Source organism: Lithobates pipiens, unplaced genomic scaffold (genome assembly GCF_037356315.1).
Source record: "Lithobates pipiens isolate NorthernLeopardFrog02 unplaced genomic scaffold, aLitPip1_a1.2 Scaffold_27, whole genome shotgun sequence".
Classification (NCBI taxonomy): Eukaryota; Metazoa; Chordata; class Amphibia; order Anura; family Ranidae; genus Lithobates; species Lithobates pipiens.
Window position 1 is genome coordinate 46085714 of NW_027507788.1, and position 21597 is coordinate 46107310.

The following is a 21597-nucleotide window of genomic DNA, read 5'->3' on the forward strand; positions in this document are numbered from 1 at the left end:
TGTTGCTGAAACTTGCTGTCCCCTGCTGCACAGTATTTCATCTGTCCAGTTACCTTCATTATACTTGTTGTCATATTTCCCCCATTTATGGTGTTGCTGACACTTGTAGTCCCATGCTGCACACCATGCATCCCATATGAGTGCCTACACTCTGTCTAAATATTGGAATTTCATTTATCTATGTTCTACTTGTTGCAATTCTGTCCCATGCTGGTTCCGATACGACAAGACAGATGTCCAGCCAGTTGTTCCTCTCCTCTCATGTTAACATCTACACACCACCATCCACCAGGGACCCGCTGAGTGACTGCAGTATTATACTGTTATATGCCTATTGTTCTTTATATTAGTGTGAGTAGCCATTTGGCAGATTTTAATTAAATATACCATTCTTGCATCTTCTGCTGCACTTTGTTTTTTTTGTTTTTTTTACACACCTTGTTTTTCTCCCAGTTGGTACCACGGCACACAGACATTTGTATTCAGCTAATTGTTGTTCTTTAACTGGCCGAAGCTTCCAAGACTTTATATTCACACCCTGTGTTTCTCACCTACCTCCACAAAGTTTCACAAACTAAATATCACTTTTGTAGGGATAAAGAGAGTATATTAACACAGAAAATACAATGTTCTGTTGTGTTATTAATGTTCTGATTAATAAATGCTCATATTACATTACTTGTTTGGTATTGTCCTTAAGGGAGAATTAACATTTACTTCGTCATTTCAACTATTTGTTTATAACGATGTCTGTACACAACTGATGCATAAAACAAATGTATAGCGTGGTGTATCTGTGTTTTCTTAGTCCATGAAGAAATCCATCCAAGTGCTCAGAGCCATGTTCCCATTTAACTAACATTACGTTGCAGCGATGCCTATTGTGATAGCTCCTATATGGAAACTAATCTGTTTTCTTCTTATTGTGCTTGTGAAGGTTGAGCTGTTGAGACTGAAATCTCAGAATGCCTACAGCCCCCCAGTTAGAATATGAGCTGATGCTTGAAAAAATCCCATTCCCATCTTCACAGTATAAAAAGCTATGAGGACTCATATTCATACCCAACTTAAGATCCACAGCCACCAAAATGTCCCTGGCAGGTAAGGAATATTTTTACTTTATAGGATTTTGCACAGTCTTCTGAGATAATGTAAACAGTTAATAATTAATTTGTATGCTTTTATTATTGCATTCATATATATAGATCCAACTGTAAATACTATGGTAAATAAACAATCAGTAAATCTGGTATTTATTTCTTAAGTGGGTAAATCCTCCACAGGGCTATTGCAAATTTTAAGACTCTAAGCCCTTGTACACACGGTCGAACATTCCGACGTAAAATGTCCAATTGGACCGTGTTGTCGCATAATCCGACTGTGTGTGGGCTCCATCAGATTGTTTCCATCGGAATATCCGACAGACAAAGTTTTAGAGCTGAGCTATAAATCTTTCCGACAACAAACCCGATCAGACTTTGTCCAATTGTGTGTAGAGAATTCCGATCGGACAAAGTGCCACGCATGCTCAGATCAAATTCCTAGACCAAAGCTATTGGCTACTAGCCTGAACGTAGTCCTGTCGTAACGAAATAACTTTGTCACGTTACGTATGATCGGATTTTCCGACAACTTTGTCCGACCATGTGTATGCAACACAAGTTTCGGACAAAATCCGATGGATTTTGTTGTCGGAATGTCCGACCGTGTGTACAAGGGCTAACAGCATGATTATTGAAGGTTCAGTCCATCTGCGTTGGCACTTATAGGGATTTTTTACATCCATTACTGGCTTTTCAGTATTTTACCTTACAGTATATAGAGCAGTAAAAGCAAGACTCACCTGTCTGACTTGGTAAAATTTGTAATTATGTGGAACTTGGGTGTCTGACAGGAGGATCTTGTTGTTGCTGGTCATAAACTTAGCAATTTTGAAGCCATTTCTATGAACACTGTGAAAAAATCAAGCCATTTCTAAGAACACTGAAAAAATCAAAACTATTGGTTATAGGTCACTTTATTGTTCATTTTTTTTTGCAGGTAAAAGGTGGTTGACATTGTTTGAATTCTTTGAATTTGACATGTGTATGGCCAGTATTACAGAAGAATTTGCTGAGAGCTGTGAGAAGCCAGTAAAGAACTTGCTTTTACTGCTCTATTTACTATAATACACTTATAATCAGATAAAGGAATAGCAGACTTAGCATCTAGCTTTTTTGTTACCACAAACGTCCTTTTAAATAGGAACTCTAATCCCCCCCAAAAATTTTTTTTTAGTTTCTAATGGTAGCATGTTTTTAATGTCTGTGTGAATACTGGCAGACAGTGAAAATATGGTACTTTGTCTATTGACTTGCTGCATATCCAAACCTTCATTAAGTGATAGCAACGCAGATTGCATATATTTACTACCCAAAGTAAACACTCCAGTCTGATAAAATAAAAGATTTACTATGTGGAAAGCATACTGCACATTTCCTTCAGATTTAAAACTTATAACTACAAATATATTAGAGTTTCATTAGTCTGGGTACGTAAATATGTATTCTGACAGCTGTATTTGGTTAATTTGCAATTATGTAGTATATAAATTCCTTTTTTTATTTTACATGACTTTATTTACATTAAAATAAAACAATGTTTGTTACCCTATCATCACACCTTGACCTTATTGGACATCCCATTCTAAAGCTATGGGCGCTAGTATGGAATTATGCCCCTCTCTTCCCGTTGTTGCTATAACGTCCTCCACTTATTTGTAAAGACTTTTCCCAAGATTTTGGAGTTACCTTTGCAAATTTGTGCCTATTCAGTAAAAGATAATTTGTGAGGTCAATTACTGATGTTGGACAAGAAGATCTGTCTCACAGGTGTTCTAATTCATCCCAATGATATTCAATAGTGTTGAGGTCATGGCTCTGTGTAGGCCACAAAGTTGTAAGCACAAAATGTTTGTATATTTTGTAGCCTTAACAGTACCCCTCACTGGAAATTCCTGAACTGTCACTTGTTTTAGGAATGGGATGTCCAACAAGTTCATATAGATGCAATATCAAGGTGACCATATATAGTGTATATTATTCTCCACAACTACATACAGACCAAGCTGATTAGCAAAAGTGATAGTGACAGGAACCGGGAAAAACAGTAACGCTAACATTTGAACTGTATGAGGCAGGTATTTCATTTTGTCAAAATTTTCTTTTTTAAATGGACCCCTTGCAGTATAATGTTGTAATGTGCTAGTATGCAACTCCTATTAGCACATTATTGCAGACTTCCTGTCAATGAGAGACCTCCAGCACTGTGCTGTGACAGCTTGAGACACTTCCATCTTTGCCTGGTCTTCCTCTTGGGTTCCGTCTGTTTGATTGAATGGATTGGCCATGATTACATTAATCACGAGTATGGGCACAGGAGTCATATCATTCTGCCACACAGTGGGTTCAGTAAATGGGATCTGAGCTGCGCATGCATGCATTGATAATGGTAAACAGGACAAATAGAGAGACTGAATCTCCCTAATGGGGGCACAGACAACAGTGAAAACTGACAAATGTTGTAATCCCTTTCCAAAGCTACAAACAAAGTTTTGCCTTTTGTTATACCACTTGAAAATATTCTCTTAGGTCAGCTTGTGGCATTGTTTTTTTTAAAAAAAAGGTTAATAGTATACAGTACATAGTTCAACAGTTACCCGATTCTGACATTTGTTCTGCTCTAAATAAGGTGACTATAGAAAGCCAAAGTGTGTTCCCCTTACTCATTGGCAGAGGTATAAATTTGATCAAGCCAAGCATTCATGATTTGGTGAGTCTGGTGTCCAAAGGTGGTTTGATTATGCCTGAACATCTAGGTGATGTCTATTATCTATGGCAGTGTTGATCATCTTACTAGGTATAAAGGGCCTTTCCTGCAGCCTCTGGCATCACCGGACCCCACATCATCAGGGCCGCTCATATTATTCAGTATTATATATGCTAGAGAGGAATGTCAGAGACTGCACACATATAAGCCCTTGTACACACGGTTGGACATTCTGACAACCAAATCTGTTGGATTTTGTCCGACGGATTTTGTCCGACGGATTTTGTCCAAAACTGTTGCATACACACGGCTGGACAAAGTTGTCGGACAATCCGATCGTTCAGAACGTGGTGACGTTATTTCATTACGATGGGACTATGTTCAGGCTAGTAGCCAATAGCTTTGGTCTAGGAATTTCATCTGAGCATGCGTGGCACGAAAAAGATCGGAATTCTCTACACATGATCTGACAAAGTTCGATCGGATCATGTTGTTGGAAAATTTTATAGCCCAGCTCTAAAACTTTGTTGGTCGGATATTCCGACGGAAACAGTCTGATGGAGCCCACACACGGTCGGATTATCCGACAACACGGTCCGTGTACAAGGGCTTAGAGTAAATGATATTCAGAGGCTTGAAAAAATACAACAGGTTTGGTTGGAGAAAACAGACAAAACCATTGCAAGATAATCAGCCTCATATACTCAAATAGAGTCATTCAATGTTACGCTCTGCAAGTGCCACTTCTCTGCACCGACTACATCTTCTGCTTTTCTGCAGCAATCCCCTACTACCTCTGCCATGGCACAAGGCAGTGGATATGACTGGCATCTGTAGGAAAAAAGATAAACACTAATGAGTGAAGCACACATCTCTTATTTTAATGTTAGCACTCAACAATCTCCGACAGAGTTTTCTTTTACCTACATTATACTATTTAAACTACTTATGATTTTTCTTTTAGGTGTAATGAACACAGCTGCTATAATTCTATTGTGTTTAATGACACAAAAATGTCTGGGAGTTACATTAAATTGCTCATCCCTTTACGACAGGTATCCAGGTATGTGCTATCTATCTATCTATCTATCTATCTATCTATCTATCTATCTATCTATCTATCTCTGTATATAACTATGTAAGAATAATAAGAAAATTATTGATATGTATTAATATGAACCCATATCATGCTGACATCACTAACATATCGGCTGATGACAACAGATATTTTCATTAAACTAGTGGTGCTGACTTTTAGTCTTTGTATTTGGTTCTGGTGGCAATCAGCAATTACATAGTTTACTGAACTCTGCTAGAAGTACAGTTGTCACCTGGTAGCCGAGAGGTCCCCGATCAGATGTCTATGGACTCAGACATTGATATTTCTGAATGCAGACATATTTCCTTTAGGTAACTTTTATACATTTTGAAATCTGTATATGTTATTGGTTTATTGGTGGAAAAGAACTAGGAAGGTGAATTAGACCCCCTCAGATAACACAAAAGTTTGCACAGGACAGCTTTGATGGTACAATCATTTTATTCAAAGCTTTAAGGATAAGTTACACGTGTAAGGGAAAACTTGCATATCATAAATTGAATAAGTTATAAGAATAATATGGACATGAAAATAAATTAAATAGATGCACAGGACAGCTTTGAATTGCTTAAAAGTTCAACAAGTATGTGTTTTGTTTGGCATGTTGTATAAGTATATTTTCAAATATCATATACTTTTAGTTATATGTTTAAAGAGGAAGTAAACCCTGATGAGTTTACTTCCTCTTTCATTCCCTGCAAAGGTAAAGCATAATGGGCTACTATGCATCGCATAGTAGTCTATTATGTGTCACTTACCTGACACAGGAGCCAGCGAAGTCACCGCTGTCCCCTGTAGTCCGGTGCATCCATCTTCTCGATGGGTCTTGCTGCTCCGCCGCTGTCATTCGGTGAAGCCGTGATGACGTCACTCCCATGCATGCACACGGGAGCCGCCACTCGTGGCATATCTCCGTTGACCGTGGCGCGCTCAGTGCGCTTGTGTGCCGCTGTCTACAGCGCATGTGCCGTAGACAGCAGTGCCTGTCTTTTGGCAAATATCTCCTAAACCGTGTAGGTTTAGGAGATATTTCTTGGACCTACAGGTAAGCCTTAATCTAGGCTTACCTATAGGTCAAAGATGGTTGTAAAGGTTTACAACCACTTTAACTGACCCAAAAAACTTTAAGTGACATTAAAGCCTAACACTAACTATTTTTATAAATGTTCCCTCCCCACTTTTCCTACCAATCCTGTCTACCCTGTGTAAAAAAAAATCTGTATACTTACCATTTTTCCGTCTGTTTTGGTTCAATAACATGATCCTGCAGATCTCACTCTCCTGTGTCATAGAACATTTGACAATAGCTGGGAGCCAAGATTTCGTGCTGGACTATACCAACCATATATTGTGAAAAAAACAAATAGACAAGGATCACCAAAAAAAATAAAAAATGAACATTCACGTGTATGTATCACTAGATAATAGTCCATCATTTCCCAATCTTTATTTCTTCCATGATAAGAAAAACATCACAAGCTGCACACACAACCACTGAGCCGAGATGTCCCCCATAGACTCCCATGGCCCAGCCATTGTCAGCACTCTCTCCTCTGCCCTGTAACTGCCACTCACTGACCCAGGGGAGTTGAAGCTGCAGGATCATGTGACCATAGCAGACTAAAAAAAGGTAAGTATACAAATCTTTATTACACAGGGTAGTCGGGATGGGCAAGAGGAAGGGAAATTACTTTTGTAAGAGTAGTTAAATAGGAGGTCCTGCCTAGGTGAAAAAAATTAAAAGTCAGCAGCTACAAATACTGTAGCTGCTGACTTTTAATATTAGGGCACTTACCTGTTCAGGGAGCCCACAATGTTGGCACCCCAACTGATCTTCGGATCGACTCCCAGGTTCTGCCGCCACCATTCCTGGTAAGGGAACCCAACAGTGAAGACTTTTGGCTTTACTCCTAGTTCTCCACTGTGCATGCGCAACGCACGTTGCGCTTCCTAATTGTCCCGGCAGCGTGGGAACGAGGAGGGGGGCCCAACTCCTGGGAGATTGGGGAACGGCCTGTTTCCAGAAGTGCCCCCCCTCTTAAAGGGGCCAAATGTGGTACCGGAGGGGGGATGAAGCATATAAACAAGAGTTCCACTTTTTGGGTGGAACTCCACTTTAATGTTATGCTTTAGTTTCACTTTAATTGCTAGGGTTTACATAGGAAGCACAGTCTGATTTATTGTGCAGGAATTACTGACTTTTCTGTTGATCCCATCAGTTTAATTTAATTCCAGCTACCATTTGTTTTGTTGTAGTCCATAATCATGCCATATTACAAACCCAATGTACAGTATACTGTAATAGTACATACTGAATCATAACATAACTTTTATGATGCCTACATTTGGACAAATATATATTTATAAGAATCACCTTACAAGTCATTATTGCTAGTTCATTATTATTTTATTTCTACTGGATTCAATCATCACCATAATGCCTTAAACTAAACACATATACTGCTCCTGACATAAATGTTCTCGGAATGTGTACTGCTGTAATAACCCCCTAAGGATCCCTTAAAGTTCCAAGATGCAAAAATGATACAGGGAAAAGCTCTATGTTTAAAAACATATCAAGTAGACTTACCAACTGATAATAAAGACTAATAATGAAGTAACAAAAAAAAGTTCTCTCTACCAATAAACTAAGTGTGAAAAATTATCTTTAATTCTAAAGGATATAAACAATACATAAATATTAAGTAAGGTTGGGTTCACATCTATGTGGGTGCAGAACTGCGTGTAAATCGTACCCTTTCCTGGACCCGCAGTAAAAATATGCTGCCATTAGTAGACACACGAGGTTCCATTAATTCTTAAAGTGTTTCTATAGGCTGAAGATTTTTTTTGCATTCTCTACATTAAGGTAAAAAACCTTCTGAGTGAAGCTCCCCCCCAGTGTCCCTTATACTTAACCTGAGTCTGATCTCGATCCAGCTCTGTGCACAAGAGTAGCGTCTCTATCTGCTCTCCCCCTCCTCATAGGCTCAGAGACAGCAGGATGTCACATACCTGGTCTTGAGGCCAAAATGATGAGAGGGTTCTCCTTGCGGCTGAGTGCAAAACACCCCTGAGGATGAGAGGGGATGCTGAGCCCAAAAAAGCAGGGGTTGCCTGCTTTACTGAAGATACGTAATGTTGTAGCAGTGAGACTTCTGCAGATGGGAAGCAGATGTAGAGGGCAGCTGGTCCTGGGGAAGATACTGGATCATGCAGGCAGAACACAGCATGAGAGTGGCAGTAGGCAGATCATAGCAAACAGGTCATAGCAGGCAGGGCAAGACAAGAGTTGAGGTCAGAAGCAAGTGACAGGATAGGCACATGGTAGTCAGAGGAGAGATCAGGAGTGTAGTCAGAGACTAGCCGAGATCATACACAGGAAGCAGACAGGAACAGATCCATGGAGCAAGCTAAGGTCAGAGCTGGAAGAGAAGCAAGGGTAAGTCCAGAAGCAAGCCAGGTCGATTACAGGAAATCCAGAAGTATAAGCACACAGGTACACAGGTACCAGGGAGCTAAAGTCCAGTCAGTAGACTGGAGACCATCTGTCATCCTTATATAGGCAAGAGGGTGCCAGAATCTATTGCAAACGGCGTGCACCCACAGGTGTGCACTGGCTCATTTCCATTATGTTTGTGCGCATTTCTGCACAAACTGGCAGGAACATGCTGGATTTTGGCAAAAGTGCCAGGTTTCTGAGCCAATTTTCTCTGGCCTATCCCCTGACATTTGCTCCCACTGCTGTCAATCACAGCCAATGAGGAGGGCGCGGGTCTGAGCCACAGTCTGTGTGACTTGCTATGGTGGGCATTCAGTGGGGGGGGAGGAGCCAGGAGCGCTAGCGGAGGACTCAAAAAGAGGAGGATTGGGGTAGCTCTGTGCAAAGCCATTGCACAGAGTAGGTAAGTATGACATGTTTAATTAACAAATTGGGTTTACCATCACTTTAATTCTTAATGACAACCCCACGCACTACAGTGTGTTTTCCCATGCAGGGAAATGCATAGCACTATATGGTTTGCCTGTGGCTGCCATTTTAGAAAAGGTGCAGGGACCTTTTTCCTGTGTTTTTGCAGGTACAGCAGCCCAATAAACCACGAGGGGAAAGGGAAACCATAATAGTGCGAATCTAGCCTAATAATCTTTGTAATAGGAATTTTCTTGTAAATCTTTATAATATGAACTTTTTTGGAAATGGGGAGATGATCTGTAACACTTACAAGCAACATTTTAAGGTTGTATTTTCAGTACAAATGTATTATATGTTCTTCTTCTTTCTTCATCAGTAAACGGTGATATGGCGGTCACTTGTGGTCCATCCAGTATTGTACTGACTATTAATGCCTGCCCCATTCAGTACGCCGTGTTTGACCCTGCGATGCTGGCCCTTAATGGAAACCATAGTCTGGGCTATTGTAATGGAACTATTGACACTTCTGTTGAGCCTCCAGTAGTAACTTTTAACTTCCCAATTAATGATACCACACAAAATTCATGTGGAAATGTTATCACGGTAAGCGTTAATATTAGGTTTATTATGAACACATTAAGCTGGTATTTGTCATAGAAGAAATAAAAGCAAAACTGAATATGATCTTGTTTTCTTAGTTTCAAAGTTTAAAAGTAGCATCTTGTCCAAGAATAGACAATACAGACATTACAAGTCCTGCCAACTGCCATCCTCTTGTCCAATAATAGTGCCTCAATGGACAATAAAGAGACCCTTATTGGATGGATTTTAAAAGCTTAAAGGCAAAACTTTTTTTTTCCTTTTGGATAGAGTAAAAATCTGTGTCACATAGGGGAGATTATCCTTTACTTCTTGTCCCAAAGTGGAGGAATCCCGGGGTGTCACCAGAGCTAGTATCCTCATTGAAAAATGTCCCCTCTATTACTGTTCTGGTGTCAACCCAAAATGTACTGCTTTCGATGATAGCAGTAAACAGGACAAATAGAGAAGGTGAATCTCCCTAAAAGGGGCACAGTCAGCGATAACAATGAAAAGGATTTTTAATCTCCCTACACTCTATCCAAAACAAAAAAAAAACTATTTTTAATAACCTTAGTTATACTTTAACATGCTGATACAAGCAAAAGAGTGGTAGCACATTCAATACATTTTATAACATTGCATAAAGTTAATATACCGGGGTAATGAATGTTTAGATTAGATAATATTTTCACAAAAAAATACACAAACAAAAGCATTTTTTAGGCATTAGCTACCATTCAGCATATCCATACCTGTTCAACATACTTTACTGTAAAAGCACATACCCAATGATAACACATTCTTCATAACACACCTTCATATTGATAGATTTAGTCACCTTTTAAAATAGTAATACTGGTTCAGTGATATTTTTTGCTTTGTTGGCATAACCATTATAAACATATAAAATCACTGGCAGTTTCTCTACTGTTACCTATGTCTATTAAAGCTTTGCATGTTTCCCAATTTTAAGCTGGCTATACACCAGTAGATTTATAAACAAACGCTTTTACAAACAATTGTTTGAAAAGTTTCTTCAGTACATTTCCTGACTTGACCAATGTTGTTTGAGAGTACGTCAAAAGTTGGATTGCTTTTAACATTTGATTTTGAAATGAATGTAACTTCCTGAAGGAAAATCACATTCACTGTTAAATTATTGTTCAAGAAAAACTTTCCATTCCAACTTTTCTCATCATTACAGTTATGTCCCATACACACGGTCGGAAATTCCGATGGAAAAAGTCAGATTGCATTATGTTGTCGGAAAATCCGTGTGGGCTCTATCTGACTTTTTCTGTCGATTGTCACAAAATTTAAGAGCAGGATCTAAAATTTTCCTGCAGCAAAATCTGATTGCATAAATTCTGATCGTGTGTATACAATTCCGACGGACAAATTGCATGCTCAGAATAAACTAAGAGACAAAAGCTATTGGCTACTGGCCCGTTTAGGCTAGGTTCACACCATAGCGATGCGGGAACGCCGCGATTCCGCGGCGTTTTCCCGCATCGCATGCCTCCCGCCGGCAGTTCACACTGCCCTATGCGGACTGCTGGGAGTGTCAATGAAATGTTAATGACACCCCCAGATCAGTCCGCATATCGCAGTGCGATCTGCAAACTCGGACAGGTTTTTGGTCCGCAGCAGAATCGGATCGCATGGGTGTTCACACCATGCGATCCGATTCTGCTGCGGACCAAAAAAAGGGTCCTGTGCGAGTTTGCGGCGGGTGCGATGCGAATTCAGCCATACTATCTGTATGGCTGAACTCGCATCGCACAGACAGATCGGATGTGATTTGCACTGCAGTGCGGTGCAAATCACATCCGGATCTCTCACCCGCAGCGGTGTGAACCCAGCCTTATAGTCCGTGTTTGAAGTCACCTCGTTCAGAGCGATGGGATGTTCTGACAACTTTGTACGACCGTGTGTATGTAACACAAGTTTCAGCAAAAATTCGTCTGGAAAAATCTGACAGATTTTGAGGTCGGAATGTCAGACCGTGTGTATGGGGCATTACGATTGACCATTGATTTGACCCCATCAAAGATTTGAAAATTAAATGAACATGCCTGAAAGAACATTTTTAAACAAAATCCTTCTAGTGCATTGTCAGCTTAAGGCAGGCTTCCTTTCTTGCTAAACTTGATTTTCTCCACAATCTGCTTCATTGAATTCCTGACCTCTATATACCTGTGTCTTTTATGGAATCCCTGTACCATACCTGTTTCTATTCCCCAGTCTTCTCTTTTGTCTTTATGATCTGTTGTACTTTATACTCGTCATACTAACCACAAGTAAATCTTCATAATCTGTTTCATAGAAATCTCTAAGCCTTTGTACACACGGTCAGACATTTCCGACAACAAAATCTGTCGGATTTTGTCTGACGGATTTTGTCCGAAACTGGTGTTGCATACACACGGTCGGACAAAGTTGTCGGAAAATCCGATTGTTCGGAACGTGATGACGTTATTTAGTTACGACGGGACTACGTTCAGGCTAGTAGCCAATAGCTTTGGTCTAGGAATTTGATCTGAGCATGCGTGGCACTTTGTCCGATCGGAATTCTCTACAAACGATTGAAGAAAGTCCGATCGGATCATGTTGTTGGAAAATTTTATAGCCCAGCTCTAAAACTTTGTCGGTCGGATATTCCGACGGAAACAGTCCAATCTAGCCCACACATGGTCGGATTATCCGACAACACGGTCCGATCGGACATTTTCCGTCGGAATGTCCGACCGTGTGTACATGGGCTAAGAGATAAAGGTACCCAAAAGCAAACATGGTGCAGGACAGGAGTGTTTTATGAAAGCAATGGGCCTGTGTGTAAAAGTATACTTTGGGCCTTTCTGGCAGATAAAAAAAGGGTGGCGCACCCAGCATGCCATGGCAAAAATTGAGTGTGATTTTCTGTAGCTTTCAGTGGCTTTAGGTAGTGTACTTTTCTTACATAGGAAGTAAAGATGCCCAGTGGTTGTGGGGTTCATTGCTTTGTGTAGCCATTTGGCTTGCCAACCCCCCCACAACTTTTCACTGGCAAAACATGAAAATTCCACTGACATGTATTTTAAAAATATAAACAATATGTGGAAATTAACAATGCCCATAATAAGTAATCTGCTTGGCTTTACAATGAAAAAGTCAAAACAGTGTGACAAAATTTGAACATGGCTAGTATTATGAAAGACTTGAGGAACACTAATGCCGCGTACACATGGTCAGAGAATCTGTCGGAATGCGTCTTATCGGACCGTGTCGTCAGATAATCTGACTGTGTGTGGTATGCATCGGACTGATTCCGTCCGAATCTCCGTCGGACCCAATTTTCCAACATGTTGGAAATATTTCCCGACCAACTGGGCCGGTCGGACGTAATCCGATCATGTGTAGAGAATTTTGATCGGACCAAGTGCCACGCATGCTCAGATCAACATCAAAGCTATTGGCTACTAGCCTGAATCTAGTCCCATCATAACGAAATTACGTCATCACGTTCTGAAAGATCTGATTTTTTGACAACTTAGTCCGACCGTGTGTATGCAACAGTTTCGGACACAATCCGTCAGACTAAATCTGACGGACAAAATCCGACGGATTTGGTTGGCAGAATCTCCGACCGTGTCTACAGGGGCTAAGACAGAACAGATAATAAGTCTGACACGTACCATAGGAAACAATGGTCATGCTTAACAGTGGAAGTGACTTAAAGGGTGAATGATTAAATAGAACCTGAGCCCAGTCCCTGTATACAATCTACACATATGCTGCAGTCGTTGTACCCACAAAATACTCCAATTTACCACACTGCAACTGAAAATCTCACAGACACACATTAACCTCAGAACAAAAGATCAGAAGAAAAACTTCATTAAAACCAACAACTGTTGAGATAATGAACACTTTGGTCAGGACTAGGTAACGTACATCATATATACAGTAAGGGAGTCAGGATTTTTTAGGCCTTGCGATTTTTGCACAAATGTTTATCAAAACAATATTTTCGCTAAAAATACACTAAAATCATTATTAGCAGAAACAAAGACAGCAAAATTTACAAAATTCAGTTATCATTTTTCACTTATAGCTTTCTGAGTTTTGTAAAAGACCCCCCCAAATCATACATTTTCTGAAAGCACATGACCTGTAGGACAAAAAAATAATTATTAGCAGACACAAAGACAGCAAAACTTAAAAGATTTTTCCTAAATTCCTACTAAATATATAAAAAAAACCTGTATTAAGTTAATAAATAGCAAATATGTTTAAATTTAAAATTGTATCTTTTTGTGAAACTGTGAAAATTGAAGGTACGCAATAGTTGCCCAAATATTTATCAAAATAATATTTTCACACAAAATACAATCATTTTGCACATATAAATACAACATAACTTACAAAATTCCTTCTAGATTCCTCCTACTACTTGTTCACATGGGGCATACAAAAACATATGCTTGTGTGAGGCCGTATTTGCCTACATGGGGATGTACAGGTGTTCCTTGTGCAGGTAAACACCATTTCACACGTGTATAGGCTGTGGTATGCCTTGTGTGAATGATGCCCTACTATGTTTCTTTTTTGTTAATTTTATTTTTTTACAATGTTATATTTAATATTTTTTATTTTTTGGAGGGAGGGGGGCTTTGGTGAAATATCAGGGGTCTAAACAGACTGCTGATATCTCTTCTTTGAGATAGAGAAAGGGACTGAGGACATAAAGTCCTCAGGCCCTTTCTCTGCAGCCTCAGCTACACTTCAGATGAATGAATAGAAGTCCGTAATATTGGTGAGGGAGCGGGCTAGTACGGGGGGGGGATATATGTTCAGAGTTATATCCCCCTAAATCACCTGAAGCCAGTGGGAGGGGAAAGGAGGAGAAACCAGAAACTGCAGGACAGGAGGGCCACAGTAGATGGGTGCCGTGAGGGATCAGTTGCATTACTCCTTGTGTGCAACATGTGACAGGACAGCATGGCCCCCTTGTCTGTGGGCTCACCCACACACACTTGCACACATGATGATATGCCATTGATGTGTGATCAGACTTATTCTTGCTGTGATTGTTTTTTTGCAAGGAGATAGTAAATTAGCCAGGTCATATTATGTTTTTGGCATATTTCAATTTTTTCCTGTGAAATAAGGCTACTATTGAGCTCCTTTTCCTTCAATACATTAGCAAGCATGCGCAGGTAATACAAGCATGCATAATAATACAGAAGTCATTTGAAGAATTGATTGCTGAATTACTCTGTCATGCTTACATCTAAAAACAATCTCCTGTCTATGACTATTGTAAAATACTTTAACATTTCCATAATTAAATTTACAGCACCTGTTAATAAATTTGTTATTTTCTTTTTAGCAGAACTGCCTAAATGGTTTAAAATCTAATGAAAAACATATTTTTTTCACAGATTGAGACCAATGTTGGAACTGGAGACTTCCAACAATTCTCAAGTATACAGACAGTGGTCATCTCGGGATATGTAAACACTCCAGTAACACCAGATACAGGTCTCATTTCCTACAGTACTAACCTGAACTACAATTTCTCCTGCTACTACCCCCTGCAGTACTTACTAAGCAACGTTGAATTGCTAACGTAAGTATATAAAGTATAGATTTAAATAACATTAAATAACAGCATTCTCCAGGTTTTGTATTTCCTAGTTTGCGTTCTGGTCTGGTGTCCAAAGGCTTCAAAGAGTCCTGTGTGAGATGAAGCCTTTGACACCAGTGTCCAGGTTTTACCAGAAACCAGCAGACTGTGCATGAGCAAGTGTGTAAACCCTTTATATAAAGGCCTGACAGCAGTTCAGGACTCCATGTAGGAGACAGGAGGAAACCTGTCCAGGTCAGGGAGTGGGTTCTGTACTGCAGGGTAGGCTTGTGCAATTCGTTTCGTAACTAATCGAAATTTCGGCCGAATTTTGCATCTTTCGGACATTCGGATGCATCCGAATGTCCGAATAAAAAAATAACGAATAACAACGAATACGAAAGAAATATAATGAATGAATTCGAATGAATTTGATAATTCTTTAAAGATCTAATGAAACAAAAGGTCAGCTCAAAGTAAATCTTATAGTCCAATCAGCTAATTAATCTTGTGCCGGAGGATAGATTACTGGCAAAGTGCATTCCTGAGAATTGAGTTAGAAGGGTGTTGTATTGTATTTGAGCCAAGGAGAAGAGTTGTTGCCATTGTGTGTGTTAAAAGATTGAATAAACAAACAACTTTCCAAACTACGAATCATTATCACGAATGCTATACATACATAAATAGCGAATTTCAACGAATACGAACGAATTAATTCGACACTCTACGAATAATAATGAATTATCCGAAAACGTATTAACGTAACATAACGAATATAACAGAACGAAATGATGCATTTTACGAATGACAACGAACCGAAACTAAACAAAATTTTCCGTTGTGCACAAGTCTACTGCAGGGAGCTCTGATTGATATGAAGAGGATGCAGGAATGAGGTGCATAGAATGCATGTGAACACAGTAGGTACTGTGAATTTGCCTGAGGGACCAAGCAAAACAGGTCTGAGTTTGAGGCCTGAGCAGCAGAGAAAGCTGAAGAAAGCACCTCTGCATTTTAAAGAAATGGAGGAGGAATGCTGAACACTCTTATGGGGTAACCTTTCCGTTGTGTTTGTAAATTGGTGATGAAAACCCCTGCAAGAGCAGCTATTTATTTTGTTGAATGTTTACTTTTGCGTTAAATAAAAGTTTGCCATCAAGCCCTGAAACATAGTTCCTGGCTGGTGTGAACTTTTTAAAAAACACTACTGCCATGGATCACACTTATCCTATCCAGATTATAGTGAAAAATGTATATGAATAAATAAGTAAGGTAAGAAGAATGCGTATATATCCACTAAAAGTAGCAATCATAAATCCCCTAAATATTAAACAATTATAAATATCATGCAGTAAATAGCAAAGTACATACAAAAAACACTAAAGTGCACAAATAGTCCATCAAAAAGCTTAAGCTACACAAGTGATGGTGCCTTTAAATAAAAGTGCTCTTGTGCATATGAACCTCTTCCACAGCAATCCACCTTTTGTGCCAACACCAGGGTTTGTACTCACCCACCGGAGTTGACCCCCTAGGCGTACACTTTAGGGCCCATGCAAACGTTCCTTTGTTTACATTTAGCTTGCCTGCATGATGCACTGTACCTGTAGACAAGCAATAAGAACAAGGGAAGCTTTTGCTCCCCACACCTGTTTGAGTCAATGCCTCCATTGCCAAGAGCCATATACTGTTTGATTATTTCTGTTTTGCAAAGTACTATAATCTCAAGAGGTCAAAAATTGGTAAAGCAGGCATCCTCTGCATGTGTTTAGACATCATATAAGAACAAGGATAATATCATTAATATTAACACCTACAGGGATTGCCTACTTATAACTGTTTGTTAAAAAAAAAAAGACATAAGAATTTGGATTTGCAAAATGGCATTGTTTCCCTAGATATGCTAAAAGGTAACGTTTTAAAAGTATAGTTATCCTTTTAAATACAGCCCTGGTAGCATAAATTGACAAGACTGCTGTTGCACAACATATGTGCTGGGACTGCAAATGGGGTTCCACAATTTTTTTTGGGGTTTCAGGGATTAGAAAAGATTTCCCCAATGGAGCTCTGTCAAGTAATACAGTTTTAGACCCCCAAAATATAAAAAATGCACAGGATCCTGATAATTTAATTAAAAGCAGACAACATTTGTTATTGTTATATAAAATATGTTAATATTAGTCTGTTGTAATTTAAAATATGTGCTAATTTAATTAACTAATTATATCAACATGAATTTACTTTCAGATCTTCAGCAAATGTTGCTGTCAACACAAATAATGGTAGCTTCATCAGCACCTTAAGTATGCAACTATATGCTGTAAGTATTCTTATTAGAAACAGTGTGATTTAAACCCTTCATCGTATATAATGTTTATATTTGCACTTGTAATTCTGGAATTGCCATTTTTTGTTTTGTAAAATAGTGTGCAATTGTGGGCTAATTTATTATTCTACTTGTTTTTGGTCTAATATTCAAGGCTGATAATGGTGTGAAGAGCTCCTCTTGGGTGCCACCTGTTACTGTCTGCACTTCACAGTTTGAAAAATTCCCATTCTGGAACTGTCTGTTAATAGAAACAATAGTATCCAGAAAGGATAGGGCTTACTAATATAGTGGTTGATTTACTAAGGCAAATAGGCTGTTTACTTTGCAAGGGAAGTTGTACTTTGCAGGGGAATTGGCCCCACAGCTTAGAAAATGTGGTAAAGTTTACTTTGTACAGAATACCCAATCATGTGCAAGGAAAATAAAAATAAACAACATTTTTGCTTGCACATGATTGGATGATGGAAGTTGACAGAGCTTCGCCTCATTCACTAAGCTCTGGGGCAAATTCCCTTGCAAAGTGCAACATCCCTTGCAACATGAACTACCTATTTTTGTTTAGTAAATCAACCCCATAGTTGCTTCCTATAAAAGCCACTACTCCTATTCATCATGAAAGTAGCACAGAGGCTGCCATTTCTGGACTATTTCTTCTAAAATTCTCTTTGCTTGGCTGTTATTTATGTTTATATTTTCTGAGTCACCTATCTGGAACAAACATGTAACATACAGAGAAAATTCAGAATTCTTTATCTCTATGCTTGTTTCAGTTGAGTAGCTTAGAGATTGGGGAGGTTATCATCAGTATGACAGTCAGGCAATTAGCATTTCATAAGGAGAATTAGCAAAGGCAGCCTACAGATTTCTCTTATTTCCATTAAGTTTCGATTTATTAATTATTAAATAATTAATTCCATTACGTTTCCATTAAGTTTCGATTTATTAATTCATTAAGTAATTCCATTCAATTTCAATTAAGCGCAACACCATGCTTGTAAAAATAAAAGCAATTCAGTATACAAATTTATATTTCCATATTGCTTAAAGGAATATGTTTTTTACAGGATGCTAATTTTACCATACCACTGCAAGTTAATGGAACGGCACTTCCACTGAAACAGAATGTATATGTTCAAGTGGCAGCCACAAATTTAACAGCAAAGTAAGGTTTTGTTTAGCTGCTTACCCTGAATGTGCTTAGAGTATAATGCCCCCACAGTACAAAAAACAAAACAAAAAAAATACGAAACTCCCTCAATTAGGAGATGCTTTATACTTACTTGGTAGGCCATGCCTTTAAAACCCATTGTGTAGCAGATCCTTGGCCAGTGCAGGTATCTAAGATTTCGATTTGTGTCAAATACCTGTTCCTCCTGCTGTAGACATTCCACTATCTACAGGACATATGCTCCATCCGGAGGAACCACAGAGAAACAGCTATTCAACACACTTTGTCCTTGTACACATGGTCGGAGATTCCGACGGAATGTGTCCGATCGGACCGTTTTGTCGGATATTCTGACTGTGTGTGGTCTACATCGGACTGTTTCCGTCAGAGAATCCGACAGACCAAGTTTTCCAACTTGTTGGTAAAATTTTTAGACAAAATGCTCCGATCGGACATACTCCGATCATGTGTAGAAAATTCCGATTGGACAAAGTGCCACGCATGCGCAGATCAAATTCCTACACCAAAGCTATTGGCTACTAGCCTGAACGTAGTCCCGTCGTAACGAAATAACGTCATCACGTCGGATTTTCCGACAACTTTGTCCAACCGTGTGTATGCAACAGTTTCGGACAAAATCCGTCGAACAAAATCCGACGGACAATATCCGACGGATTTGGTTTGTCGGAATCTCCAACCATGTGTACAAGGGCTTAGAAGTGTTACATACCTGCAGTGGCCATGGATCTGCTATGTGGTGGATTTTTAAGATAACATCTTCCAGGAACAGTATGTACAAAGTATCTGCTTTTGGGTGTGGGTGTGTGTGTGTGTGTGTGTGTGTGTGGGTGTGTGTGTGTGTGTGTGTGGGGGGGGGGGGTATTTTAATTTGAACCTCATAATGACAAAGTCACTTTCAACCACCTATATGTTTTAGGATTGTAATAGGTTACTGAAGCACATCTATGCAAACATCATACCTAATTCATAATTTTAGCATAAAATAATTAGAAAATACCAGCACCAAATTTAAATATGTATTTATATCTTTCACAATAAACATATAACTGAAAATCAAGTTCTAATTATGTTTTTTCCCCATTTTTCTTCTAGCTTCAATGTTCTCCTGGATGAGTGTTTTGCAACTCCATCACCACTGTCAACAACTGTTAACAAATTTAGCCTATTGACTGGGTATGTTGTGCTTCAGTGGCTTCAGCCAAAAGGCATGCTGTAGAGGTGTATGTTCACACTGAGCGGGCTCCCTTCTTATAGCTTCAACCCTATAGAAGCAATGGCTAGTTGAACAAGTGATGTTCATGAGTTCTCTCATCTGCTGAACTGTTGCCTTCATGAAGGGGTTCTTTCAACTCCCTAAAACATTGAACATATTGACTCTGACTGAATATAATCACTGTTTGAATACTCTTATGCCCTGTACACAGGGTCGGACTTTCCGACAGAAAATGCGCGATCGGACTGTGTTGTCGGAAATTCCGATCGTGTGTGAGCTTCAACTGACTTAATCCATCGGAATTTCCGACACACAAAGTTTGAGATCTTGTTCTAAAATTTTACGACAACAAAAAACAATCGTTTAAATTCCAATTGTGTGTAGACAATTCCGACGTACAAAGTGCCATGCATGTTCAGAATAAATTACGAGACGAGTGCTATTGGCTACTGGTCTCTTTATAGTCCCGTCCTACGTGTTATACGTCACCTCTTTCTGAACTATCAGATTTTTCGACAACTTTGTGCGACCGTGTGTATGCAAGACAAGTTTGAGCCAAAATTTGTCGGAAAAAATCTAACGGATTTTGACGTTGGAATGTCCGACCGTGTACAGGGAATTAGAGTAACATATTCTTTGAATTGTGCATGCCATTCATTATCTAGTAACTAGAGCACCCACTACTTTATAACAAGTATGAGATGTAATTTGTAACTTTACCTTTTAGGTGAAGTGAACAAAATGCACAGGTTAGGTATAACAATATATTAATATATTTATAAGGCAAGAGGGTTGGAAGACTAATTGAAATGCTCCATGACCTAACCATTAGCTCAGTCCAGCCATTTTGAGAATGTGCTCTACCAGTAACAGCAATTTGGGAGCTTTAGAGGGAGGAAAAGGCTGGCAATAGTCTGAGCTGAAATTTGTTCACTAAATGAATTGTGTCTTGTCTGCAGATCCTTCCCAGCCTTTAACCTCCCTGGCGGTATGATTAGTTTAAAGTTTATAATATAATAAATAATAATAAAAATTATTCAATAATGTAATCAAATCCAAAAACACTGAAATTTGCTAATTTGCAGAATTGTCGCTGTCATTAGATTTAGTGTTTGATGATTAATTTCCCCACAAATCGCTATCGCTCAATTCTGCAAGTGATTATAATTTATTATCGCTGTTTTCTAGTTGGTCTAAAATCACTTTTGACATAAAGGGACACTTTTTGGTTGCTATGGACAATCTCCAAATTCCAGGCAGAAAAAACTGTGTTTATAATATAAAAGTGCATGCAGGGCACTGCACAGACCACTAGGGACAAAGGGGGTGTGTAATGTTTTTATACAGTACTGTAATCTGTAAGATTACAGTACTGTGTGTGTTTTGTGTGTTTTTACTTTTTTGAATTTGGCGGCGATCTCTGCTCCCGTGCGCCGTAACGTCGCAGGGAACGGAGATCACGGCATTCGGTCACTGTGTGAATCGGGGTCACTGTGAGAACTTGGGGTTACCGCTTATGGTGCTGAAATCCCAACCCGAGCCAGACTCGGGATTACCGCTAGGGAGGTTAATGCACGTTCTGTGTTTGCAAAAATTTCTATCTTTAGTTTGTAAGGCCTCAAAACTAGGTGCTAAGTTTACTGTATGGCTGCAATGATTTACTAACCACTGTTAGATTGTTCTTTTCACTACTATGATAGATGTAATTTAAAGCAACTTGAAACCTCTTAGCCCTTGTACACACAGTCGGAAATTCCGACGGAAAATGTCCGATCGGACCGTGTTGTCAGATAATCTGACCGTGTGTGGGCTTCATCTGACTTTTTCTGTCAGAATGTCCGACCAACAAAGTTTGAG

General features: G+C 39.2%; 1 protein-coding gene across 1 annotated transcript in view; it reads left to right on the forward strand.

The window, feature by feature from the left end:
• Nucleotides 1-954: 954 nt before the first annotated feature.
• Nucleotides 955-21597, forward strand: part of LOC143933855 (zona pellucida-like domain-containing protein 1) — a 28398-nt gene continuing 7755 nt past the window's right edge. The window contains exons 1-7 of the mRNA XM_077456941.1: nucleotides 955-1101; nucleotides 4772-4870; nucleotides 9196-9422; nucleotides 14825-15012; nucleotides 17257-17329; nucleotides 18403-18500; nucleotides 19620-19700. Coding sequence (XP_077313067.1) covers nucleotides 1089-1101; nucleotides 4772-4870; nucleotides 9196-9422; nucleotides 14825-15012; nucleotides 17257-17329; nucleotides 18403-18500; nucleotides 19620-19700 — 779 coding nt within the window. The 5' untranslated portion in view covers nucleotides 955-1088. The remainder of the gene's footprint in view (nucleotides 1102-4771; nucleotides 4871-9195; nucleotides 9423-14824; nucleotides 15013-17256; nucleotides 17330-18402; nucleotides 18501-19619; nucleotides 19701-21597) is intronic.